This window comes from Mesocricetus auratus, unplaced genomic scaffold (assembly GCF_017639785.1).
Source record: "Mesocricetus auratus isolate SY011 unplaced genomic scaffold, BCM_Maur_2.0 Super-Scaffold_100007, whole genome shotgun sequence".
NCBI classification, from domain to species: Eukaryota; Metazoa; Chordata; class Mammalia; order Rodentia; family Cricetidae; genus Mesocricetus; species Mesocricetus auratus.
In genome coordinates, this window is record NW_024429191.1 from 47,806,440 (window position 1) to 47,818,356 (window position 11,917).

At 47.7% G+C, this 11,917-nt stretch overlaps 1 protein-coding gene across 1 annotated transcript; it reads left to right on the forward strand.

Annotated features, from left to right (window-relative positions):
• Positions 1-2,579: 2,579 nt before the first annotated feature.
• Rpl26 (ribosomal protein L26) lies at positions 2,580-6,201 on the forward strand. The gene is made up of 4 exons (XM_005067582.4): positions 2,580-2,719; positions 3,381-3,553; positions 4,244-4,384; positions 6,032-6,201. Exons 2-4 carry the CDS (start codon positions 3,386-3,388, stop codon positions 6,158-6,160), a joined length of 438 nt encoding a protein of 145 aa, XP_005067639.2. The 5' UTR covers positions 2,580-2,719; positions 3,381-3,385; the 3' UTR covers positions 6,161-6,201.
• Positions 6,202-11,917: the final 5,716 nt, after the last annotated feature.

Sequence of the window (11,917 nt, forward strand, 5' to 3'; positions counted from 1 at the left end):
GTTGCCTTGTGTCTCCTTCTGTGCAAAGTGTTCCTTCAGGGGAGGCTACAACTTACAGAACTGGGCTACATAAAATATAAGAACTACATAAAAATTTTTGTGTAATGCACACCTGCATGCATGCATACATGAATGAATATGATGCCATGGTGTCTAGAAAAACATGTATGTTCAATTTAGGTGTGAAATCTGTATAAAAGTACTTGCTTCGATGCATCTCAGCTTTACAAAGACCTGCTTCAAAATCATCCCAGAGCACCAATTTCAAGGGTCTTTTTTCAGTCAGGTAAGAAAGCAGAGAAGACAGAGGGTGGAGCCAGGACACCCAACAAGACACTGGCTTCGATAAGCAGACTATAACTGGGCTATTGGCAATTTGCATCTCTGTGCAATTTGTACAACAATCTTCCGGCTGTAGAAAGTGACCATGCCGGGTGTTGGTGGCACACCTTTAGTACCAGCACTCTAGAGGCAGAGGCAGGCAGATCTCTGTGAGTTCCAGACCAGCCTGGTCTACAAGAGCTAGCTAGTTTCAGGACAGCCTCCAAAGCCACAGAGAAACCCTGTCTCTAAGGAAAAAAGAAAGAAAGAGAGAGAGGGGGGGGAGGGAGGGAGGGAGGGAGGGAGGGAGAGAGGGAGGGAGAGAGGAAGGAAGGAAAGAAGGAAGGAAGGAAGGAAGGAAGGAAGGAAGGAAGGAAGGAAGGGGCCATGCCCTCCCAACCCTGAGTGCAAAGTTGTATTCTGGTGACTCAGAAACGGCTCGCTGAGGAAATCTGGGAGGAGGGATTGCTAAGGAAACTAAAAAGCTCTTCCTGACAGCAGGCTGGTGAGTCTGAAAGGGAGGAAGGAAAGCCAGGGCTTCCATCTAAAAGTCTTGTTAGCCACAGAACCTAGTTCCCGCAAAAACGCCATCGGCTTCTCACCTCCTCGCCTCATCCTTTCCCTCAAGCTATCCCCTGCCTCATGGAGTTAATTTTTTTTTTTTTTTTTGGTTTTTCCAGACAGGGTTTCTCTGTATTGTTTTTGAGGCTGTCCTGGAACTCGCTCTGTAGACCAGGCTGGCCTCGAACTCACAGAGATCCGCCTGCCTCTGCCTCCCGAGTGCTGGGATTAAAGGCGTGCACCACCAACGCCCAGCCTCATGGAGTTAATTTTAACATTCTTCAAAACTCAGTCAAGGCTGACCTTGCTCTGGAAGTTTCTCTGACCCCAGAGCTAAAGGCAGCTGGCTCCAGTTTCCTGTGACCCTGAACTAGCCGCTTCCCATCTGCCCTCTTGGATCATGACTTCCTGGGAGAACAAACCTGATATTACCTGTCACTCCAGTGTTCAAGGCTGGCCCATGAAGCGTGCTCCATTAGCATTTGTTGAATAGAATTGCTGGTTTTGTTCAATTTCTTTTCGTTTCGTTTTTTTCAAGACAAGGTTTCTCTGTGTAGCCCCGACTGTCCTGGAATTCACTTTGTAGACCGGACAGCCTCAAACTCAGAGATCCACCTGCCTCTGCCTCCCAAGTGCTGGGATTAAAGGTGTGCGCCACCACTGCTAGCTTTCAGTTTTTCAATTACTTATAAAATCGGGGCTCCTTCCTTTACAGAATATTTTAAAATCATGAAGACACATGGCTCAACTTTTAACCCTCAAAGGTGTGGTTTCTCTCTTTTCAACTTGACAGTAGGTTCCTACAATGGGAGCCGTATAGTTTCTGGGGTGGGGGAGCTGAAGCGCCAGCCTCATGAGTTCTGCTGTTAGTCGTTGGTCCTGTGTTTCCTTGCACCTTCCTCTCACTGCTCTGTGACTAATCTGTCCACCTTGAGGATAACTCACTGGCATCAGCACAACGCATTAGTAATGTAAAGGGCGGAAAAGAAGGAGTGTGCTCCGCATTCAGCAAGCTCCCCGTGCCTTTCGAAATATGTGCATCCTGTCAGGATGACACCTATATTATTAATTCAACAGAAACCGATGCCTCAGAATTCATTTGCAAGGAAACGGACCCCCTTGCACTGTCTCCATCAGATCTGGAACCGAGAGCAGGCGGAAGTGTTTTGTAGTTTTTAAGAGTACACTAGTCTGCACTGACAGTCCTCCCTGTGTCTGTTTCCTTAAACGTGATCTGAACCAGCACCTTGGCATCATCAGCGAGCCAAGATCTGTTTCGGACCATGCAGGTGGGGGACGATCACAATCTTGGAGAAAGACTGAGAGCAGTCAGAACCTACCCAGATAGGGGGATGGCGGGCTGGAGCTAATTATAAGGACCAACTCCTTTGCCAAGCCCATGCCTTTGGGGTGGTGATTGCCAAGTCACCTAGGTAACCGTCTGGCCAAGGTCCCAGAGCCACTGGGCGGCTAAATAGGACTTGCGCTTTCCCGGTTGGGGGACTTCCGGCGCCCAGGAATGGAAGGGTGGGTCGTCCGGGTCCACTATCTTCTCCATATTCCCGGCCTGGAGACGCTAAGCAACCCTCTCCATCCCCCGGGCACAGCGTTCCCCACAGCCTAGTATCCACACCTCCAGCGGATGACTCCAGGACCCCTCGCAGTTCCCCCTCCGATCCGCTAGGGGACGCTTGACCTTCCATTCCTCGATCCTCCTCTCGCTCAACCTCCTCTCGCTTCTCGTTCCGAGATTCTCGCGAGATCTCTCGTCAACTTACAGAACCGGAAGTCGTGTATAGACCTCTTTCCTTTTGCGGCCATCGCTGGATCGCAGCCGGTGAGTGTTCAGCGGGTTGTCCCGGGCAATCCGCCGCCATCCGTGCCTACGCACCGAGGCTTTCTGTCCCGGGGCCCCGAGACTGCCTGGCTAGCCCCACATCTGCCAGGGAGCCGTGCCGGGATGGGATCGGCCTGTTTCCTAGCCAGGGGCCGAGGGCTGGAGAGGGGCGGGGAACGAATTCGTGGACCCGCACCCCGGCGCGGGCCCGAGGAGACGTAGTTAATCAAGCAGTCCCGAGTCACCGGCTTGTTAGCCCTCTCGCCGGTCGGAAGGGTTTGGGAGTGCGAGGTCTACCCTAGTTTCCAGGCTCAAGTGAGGAGCCCCGGGGTTCGCTTTGGGTGGGCAAAATGCAGTCGCACTCGAGCCCGTAAACGTGAGGGTAAAAGGCCGACTCCAAAAACCCAAGTCGAGAAGTTAAGCTGTCGGCATGCTTTGAAGGTTCTGTAAAGTTCGACCCCCACGAGGTAGCAGAGCTTTAAGACAACTCGGAAAAAAGTACTTGTAAAGCCAAGACTCAGATGGCGAGGTCTAATGGAGCAGCGCCCAACGTGACGACCTCCAGTGAATGCTTTGTGCTATCCAGAGAAAATGAATTGTTGCTGTTTGGGGAACTGGTTGAGACTTGAGGCATTAGCGGGTCTTTTTTATTTCTTTTCAGCCAAAATGAAGTTCAATCCCTTCGTGACTTCTGACCGAAGCAAGAACCGCAAACGGCATTTCAATGCACCTTCTCACATTCGGAGGAAGATCATGTCTTCCCCTCTTTCCAAAGAGCTGAGACAGAAGTACAATGTTCGGTCGATGCCCATTCGAAAGGATGACGAAGTTCAGGTATGTGTCGTGCTTGCTGAGTTCTCCTCGAACTTTGCAAGTGACCAGAGGCGGGGGAAATGGCTCCCAAATGGATTCCTTCGCTTTCGCTTAATTGTGCCTGCACTAAATGCCTGGAAGAGTTGCTTTGCGTCGAATAAAGGAGCTGGATGTAGCCGTGGTTGGTGTGTGTGCCCCACCTCAAATCTTACCGTAACTGTTTTGGCAGCTGTGTCTTAATCTGTGCCAGTGGTTCTATTCTCTAGTTAGAAAGTTTTTGTGTCATTTGTAACTAGTGATTGGTAAATTCTGGCAGTCCCTAAAACAACTTACACTTTAGACAATACTGTTGCGTGGGGTTAATGGTCGTTCGAATAAAATGAAACTGGTTCCTGATAGGGTCAGTGTTGATTAATGACAACCATGGGTCACTTGTAATTCCAGGCTTACCAGTAGATCTTGAAAATAGTCCCTAGTAACACCCCACACCCCCAAAAAGGAAAGTGGATCTATTAAGGATGAGCAGTGTGGCCAGGCCTGTTGGTGTGCTTGGGAGGCAGGAGAGTCTTTGTGAATTTGTGGCCTGGTCTACAGAAAGAGTTCTAAGACAGCGGGGGGGGGGGGATGGCAACACAGAAACCTTATCCAGGAAAAGCAAATGGTTCGCTGGAAGTCTTGCCCCTTACCACGCGTTTTTAAATTTGCATTCAGGTTGTCCGAGGACACTACAAAGGTCAGCAGATTGGCAAAGTGGTCCAGGTGTACAGGAAGAAATACGTCATCTACATCGAACGGGTGCAGCGAGAAAAGGCTAACGGCACAACTGTCCATGTGGGCATCCACCCCAGCAAGGTGGGTGTTTTTGAGAGAAAAGGAAACCACGGCTCGCTTACTTGTGGGGCTCCTAGTAGTGGTCCCTGTACTAGGTGTGCTAGAAACGTGTCTAAAGCAATGCTGTGTTTTTGAAAATTGGGATCGCTGAGACCTGAAATCAATGTCTTTAAAGTCTTGAGAGGTGGGGTGGTTATAGCGTGGGTAGAGGGGGCTTCAACCCTGATTGGTTTTGCATGTTCCATAAAGCTGAGCAGTAGGCCCGCCCTTATGAAGTGTGTTTTAAGCCACTGGTGTTGGAAAACAACCTAAAGCTGAGGTTGTAATCCCACAAACTAGTTATGGCCAAGTCAAAATAAAACATCCCAGCCGGGCGGTGGTAGCACGCCTTTAATCCCAGGAGGCAGAGGCAGGCGGATCTCTGTGAGTTTGAGATCAGCCCAGTCTACTGAGCAAATTCCAGGACAGCCTCAAACAATACAGAGAAACCCTGTCTCATAAAACAAAAAAAAATCCCATAATATTTGTCCAAGCTTTTTTATCATTTACTCCAATTTGTGACTGGATTGTCTCGTGTATAGTTAATATATAGAGTGACCACTTAGAGCTCAGTTTTAAAAGTTTATGCTGTTAGTGCTAAAGATGTAATTTTCAAACTATAGAAAAGCCAAAAGACCTACATGTTAGTATTAAAGTTGTGCTGTGTTTTTTGTTTTCCTTGCGGATGTGTTTTGCCCGTGTGTGTGTCTATGCTTCGTATATGCCTGCAGAAGTCAATGCCATGCGAGTCTGTTAACCAGCCCAGTGTGTGGCCTTTTGTGAGTGTCTCTTATCAGCAGGGACCATCTTGGTTGTTTTTTGGTTGGTTGGTTGGGTTTTTTTATTTGTTGGGTTGTTTTTTGAGACAGGGTTTCTCTGGTTTTGGAGGCTGTCCTGGAACTAGCTCTTGTAGACCACACTAGTCTCTACTCAAGAGATCTGCTTGCCTGGGAGTGCTGGGATTAAAGGCCTGTACCACCAACGCCTGGCTGGCAGTTTTGTATTTGAGACAGGGTTTCTCTGTATTGTTTGAGGCTGTCCTGGAACTTGCTCAGTAGACTGGGCTGGTCTCAAACTCACAGAGATCCGCCTGCCTCTGCCTCCCGAGTGCTAGGATTAAAGGCGTGCGCCACCAGTCTTGTTTTATTGTTTTTTAATTTCTTTATGTCTACAGTGTTCTGCCTACATGTATCCCTGCACACCAGAAGAGGGCACTATATCTCATTACAAATGATTGTGAGCCACCATGCGGTTGCTGGAAATTGAACAGTCTGTGTTCTTTGCCTTTGAGCCATCTCTCCAGTCTTGTTTTTTTAACATACTCCCAATCATTTTTTTGCCTCCCTCTACTAACTAGCTCGGTTTTCAAGGTTACAAATACAGTGGACAGTTCTTAAGTTTTTTTTTCCTAATGTGGCGCGTGATAACTGTTTGTCTTTGGCTTCTCTCTGGTTTTAGGACTGGATATATAGGATTAATAGATTGAGCTCCAAGCCTCTGTTCCAAAATTGATCATTTGTAGAACTTTGAGGGCATCCACCACCCTGGGTTCTGTGAGTGGAAATGGGGTGGGACCTTTAGTTGTTGAGCTTATGTGCTTAAACCTTGGGGCTACTTCTTTTTCTGCAGGTGGTTATCACCAGGCTAAAGCTGGACAAAGACCGCAAGAAGATCCTGGAAAGGAAAGCCAAGTCTCGACAAGTAGGCAAGGAGAAGGGCAAGTACAAGGAAGAAACGATTGAGAAGATGCAGGAGTAGGGGTGTCTCATACACAGCTTCCATTAAAGACTGTTTGAGTAGTCCTGTCTTGTGTGGTGTTTTGAAAATACCTTGTTTTCTGTGACTTTGCTGCTTTGTCCAGTGTTTGGATCTTGAAAGGATGGCCAGCCACCCTCTCATGTGACCTACCCCACTCTGACAAATTCTGTGCAACTAGAGTTGGTCTGTGATTCAAGCACTTAACTGTGAGGGTGTTTTGCTTTTGTATTTGTTAGTGGGCCTCAGCATCTTGGGTTTGATCATATCCTGAGGGGGGGCTTATTGAGCAGGTTTACATGAATGACCAGTTGAGAATACTAATGGGCTGGTGTCTGAATAAACGGCTTGTTTACTGCATTTTACTTCAGGGTAGGGACATACTCCGTGTTGCTTGTCTGGAGATCAGAGGACAAATTTGAGTCAAGTTCTCCCATCTTGTGAGTCCAAGAGGTGGTCAGGTTTAGAGGTGTGTAAATGATTAGTACAAGTGGGGGAACGCTCATGAATGACAATCGCTGTCCTGGGAACTGCAATCACCTCACCAGACTCAACCAGTACACATGTAGCACTAAAGATTGTCCAAAGGGCCTGTACTCCAAAACTATTAGCGGAGTGAATTCCCACAATGGAGGTGGATGCCATCTCACAGGGCCTGAACTATGATTCACTGGGGAAAATGTTTGTGCTTGTGGCTATTTTGTCTACATGTATCTGCACACGTAAGCCTGCAGTGGCCAGAAGAGGGCATGAGATCCCATTGGGCCAGAACTGAATTTAATTTCTTAAGTAGCTGGCGTTCTTAGCCACTAAGCCATCTACTGGAGAAGCTCTTGTAATAGTCTCACTGTATAGGAAGTCTGGCTTAAATAGTCAAGAGTGGTTCCTGTGATTTAACTACAGTGTTGAATCAGTGCTGTTAACATGAAGACCCAGCAGACCTTTGGGTTGCAGTATGAAATGTTAAAATAGCAAGTAGCAGTCGCTACATCAAAAATCACAGCTGAGCTGAAGGCAAAAGAAATGTGTCCCTTCACCCGCCACCCCTCACCACCCCAATCATGGTTCTTGAAGTCTGAATTGCAGGAGGTACTTGAAGAACTTGGGAATCTTGAGTAATAGTGGCAGGAACAATGGACTCTGATACAGCCCAGCTTGTAGCAGAGGTTGGCAGGATCCAGCAATGAGATGGCTGCTTTATAGGAGCAAATTCCCAAGCCCTGCTTCACCTGCATTTGAAAGCCAGCAGCCTTGGCCAGACATGGTTGCTCAGACCTACAGTCTCAGAGGCAGGCAGATGATCTGAGTTCGAGGCCAACCTGGTCTACAAAACAAGTTCCAGGGCAGTTAGGCTGTTACACAGAAACCCTGTTTTGGAAACCTAAAAGTAAAGCTGGCAGCCTGGTGCCCTGAGACAGGTAGGTTAGCACGAGGGGGTGGCCCAAACCCAATCTGAAATAAACAGGCTCTAGAAGGAGGTGAGGTCATACGTAGACCTCAGGAATAAATAGGATAGTGCATAAGTGCTTTATCAAAGCTTGGTTGTGAGGAATACTGGCATTTTCCCAATTTGAGACAAGGCTTCACTATCTCTGGCTGTCCTGGTACTATGTAGATCAGACCAGGCTGCCTCAAACTCCGAGATCTACTGTGCCTGACTGCATTTTTTCCTTTTTTTAAATTTTATTTTTGTTTTTCGAGACAGGGTTTCTCTGTATAACTACTGGCTGTCCTGGGACTAGCTTTGTAGACCAGATTGGCCTTGAACTCACAAAGATCCGCCTGCCTCTGCCTCCCAAGTGCTGGGATTAACGGTGTGCACCACCACCGCCCGGCTACATTTTTCCATTTTTGTAAGAAACCAAGCCCCAGTAGCTCCACCCTAGTCACACAGTAAGCAGGGAAGGGTAGTCAGGAAGGGAATTCTCAAGTGTGGACGTGGCTGCACTGCCGCATTACCAAATGCTTAAGCTATGCTTTGACTTGAAAACCTGTACTCAGCGCATACAGCCAAGAGGAGAATGCAGGTGAAGAGAACCGTTGGCCTCGACCTGTAGGGTGTTGGACATCTCAGCCAGTTGAGAGAATGTAAAACTGAGGGCTTCCTCGAGTGAGGCAGGCTGTTGAGTAAAGAGAGATGGTGGTGAGCTGGGCTGCTTTGTGCATCAGGAGTGGCTGATCTGAAAGCTCTGGGTTGACATTCCAGGTCGGGAAGAGCCAAAGTCAAAAATGTGATGAGTGAGTGACTAAGACTTGAGGACCAGCTCTTTGGTTGCCTGCCTACCCAACCAGCACAGTTCACTCAGGAAAGCTGACTTACTAGGGCCTCAACTCATTAGAACATAAGAAAGCATACTGAGGGCCAGGCAGTGATGAACACACACACACCTTCAAGCCCAGCACTTCGGAGGCAGAGGCAGGTGGATCTCTTGTGATATCAAGGCCAGCCTGACCTACAGAGTTGATGAAACGTAATAAAAATAAATAAAAGTGAGGGGGGTTACATGATCAGAAGCTCAGACCCCCAAGCAGCTGCAACAACATCACATCTGCAGCTACTCCCTTAGCCCACAATCGTAGGATGTGCTCCGGCCGTGGAATCCCAGACCACGGATGTGCCAATTAATTCTACCTAACCAAATGCAGTCATTGTCTTTTCAAGGCCCTTCATCTTGAGTTCATTTTGTATAGAAACAGTGTGCTAAGTAATCTCTGTAACTATAGAAACCCTACTGAGACTTAGAGCCTCAGGACTCCTCCTCCTCTCAAGGTCTTCAAGTCTCATGATAACTTACTCTGGTATGCTAAGTAATCCCTGTAACCATGGGAACCCTGCGGGCTGGGACTTGCAACCTCGGGACTCCTCCCCTCCTGTCCTGTTTTTTTTTAAAAGTGCCTTGCTTTTGCGGCTCGGGGTTCAACTCTCCGTCAGAGTTGAGCCCTAGCTAGCTAGCTGGTTTTCAGGAAATAAACGGACCTTCTTGTGCTTGTATTCAGTGTCGTTAAGCTCCTTAAAGCCTTGGGGTCCTCTCTGAATGGGCACAACAATAGTGAGTCTCAGGACAGCCAGAGCTGTTACATAGAGAAATCCTGTCTTTTTTTTTTTTAATAATTTATTTTTAGCCGGGCGTTGGTGGTGCACGCCTTTAATCCCAGCACTCGGGAGGCAGAGGCAGGCGGATCTCTGTAAATTTGAGACCAGCCTGGACTACCAAGCGAGTTCCAGGACAGCCTCCAAAGCCACAGAGAAACCCTGTCTCGAAAAACCAAAATAATAATAATAATAATAATAATTTATTTTTATTGTATGTGCATTGGTGTTTTTGTCTGTGTGAGGGTGTCAGATTTTGGAGTTACAGACAGTTGCAAGCTGCCATGTGGGTGTTGGGAATTGAACCCAGAGCCTCTGGAAGAGCAGTCAGAGCTCTTAACCAGCCCCGAGAAATCCTGTCTTAAAACGAAAGAAAACACTGAAAAACTCGGGCTGGGGGCTGGCTCAGCTATAAGTAAAGTGTTTGCAATATAAGCACTTGGAATTGAGTTCAAGTCCCCAGCACACGTGTAAAAAGTTGGGCACAGGGGCTAGAAAGACGGCTCAGCATGGTAAGAACACTGGCTGCCCTCTGCAGAGGACCCAGCTTCAGCTCCCAGCACCACAGGACTGCTCACAACTGTCTGAACTCCAGTTTTTAGGGTATCCTGCTGTCATCCTCTGTCCTGTATGGGCACATAGTGCATGTACATGCATGCAGGCAAAATACTCATACATATGAAAACAAAAACAGGAAAACCACATTGGAGGCTGGAGAGCTGGCCCAGCAGCTGAGAGCATACATATACGGCTCTTGCAGAGGACCTGAGTTCAGTTTCCAACCTCCTTAACTCAAGAGACTATGTGTGTCCTCATGGTGACGTGCAGGAAGAATTGTGCGCTCTGCTAGGAACATTTTAAATGTAGGTCAGAATTGGCTGAACCTTGGCTTGAGTCTGCCTCTCATGAACACCTCAAGAATATAAAACCATATTGTATTCTTGGCACAGGTCAGTGCATTCCAGGAAGTGACTGATCGTCATGGAAACAACAGGTCTCTGGAGCAAAGCAAAAGTTGGCTTGAGGTCACTGCTCTGTCAGAGAACAGCAGGGTAAAACCTAGTGTGGGTCACAATTCAGAATCAGGATGACTGTGATCCAGGCAAAGTAGATACTGCTGCAGTCTCAAGGCCTAGAAGAAAGTAGCTCACGGAAGGTTTTTAGAGAGCTGGATGAATAAGTGATTCTGCAAGCTAAGTATGGCGGCACACACCTTTAATCCTGGCACTTGGGAGACAGAGGTACACAGATCTCTTGTGAGTTTGAAGCCAGTCTGGTCTACAGAGTGAGTTCTAGGACAGCCAGGGCTACACAGTGAAACCCTGTATAAAAAAATAAAAATAAAATAAGTGATTCTGCAGAGATGCACACAGGGAGAAAGAAGGACTTACAGCCTTTTATTCTCCACATCTGTCTTCCTGCATGTTCCAGAACCCATTAAAAGCTACTCTGATCGTCCTTCATGCTGGTCCCTTCTCTTGGGGGACAGTAACACTCTACCTCAAAGAGGTGTCACAAATAAAAAGGGACTTAACCCACCAACAGTGACAGATCTTACCTTCTTTGAAGAGTTGGAGATTTCTGTTTTTTTGTTTGTTTTGGATTTTTTTTTTTTTTTTTGGTTTTTACGAGACAGGGTTTCTCTGTATTGTTTCGGAGGCTATCGGTCCAGCCCGGCCTCGAACTCACAGAGATCCTCCTGCCTCTGCCTCCCGAGTGCTGGGATTAAAGGCGTGCGCCACCACCGCCCAGCTTGTTTTTAAGACAGGGTTTCTTTGTGTAGTCCTAACTTGTGCTGGAACTCACTCTGTAGACCAGGTTGGCCTCAGATTCACAGAGATCCTCCTGCCTCTGCCTCCCAAGTGATGGGATTAAAGGCGTCACCACCACCACCACCATCATCCGGCCTTTACCATTACTTTTTAAGAGATTTCTGTGTATGGATGTTTTGTCTATGTTTATGTGCACTATACATGCCTGGTGCCGTGGAGGCCAAAAGAGGTTACCAGATCCTCTAGAACTGAAGTTACAGAAGGTTGTGAGGCACCATGAGCTCTTAACTGCTGAGCAATCTCTCCAGCCCCTGCCATTATCTTTTTGATGAGCCAATCCTATTTCGTATCAAAGGAAGCTGCATTATTTTTAGATAGGAAAGGACATCATTTCCCAGCTTGTTTTAGGGTCCAAAGTCTTGCTCTGGCCCTGGCCAGCAGCTCACATTCCATTCTCCTTCCAAGACATTGTCCTTTGTAATAATCTAGCAGGGTTTAGGAGGCCTACTTTACTAAGACTATTGTATCTCCTCCCTCCAGCTGACCTACCCGGTTGCTTCGCAGCCCTGGTGACATAACCACCACCTGCACTGTGAGCCACAGCACTCCTTTCTTTCCCGGAAGGTTTGCAGATGCGGATGTCTCTCTCCTTGACTTCATGCTGGCAGTCCAGAGAGGGATCCCCCACCACAAACAGCTTTCACCACATTATCATATCTCACTGTTGATGTCACCCACTGGCGCACCATGGGCTCTTCTCAGGTACAAATATAGCTTTCCTCATGACTTTGTTTTTCAACAAGTTGACTGTTGTGCTAGGCATGATGGTGGATGGTGTACACCTGGCATTAGGAGGCGTGAGGATCAGATGGATTTCAACTACTTGAAGATTGTGAG

Bases quoted from the DNA above. Each gene is read 5' to 3' on its own strand.
- Rpl26 (XM_005067582.4), top strand. From the start codon at position 3,386: ATGAAGTTCAATCCCTTCGTGACTTCTGACCGAAGCAAGAACCGCAAA. The intron at 3,554-4,243 runs GTATGTGTCGTG...ATTTGCATTCAG, and splicing joins GAAAGGATGACGAAGTTCAG to GTTGTCCGAGGACACTACAA. The intron at 4,385-6,031 runs GTGGGTGTTTTT...CTTTTTCTGCAG, and splicing joins TGGGCATCCACCCCAGCAAG to GTGGTTATCACCAGGCTAAA.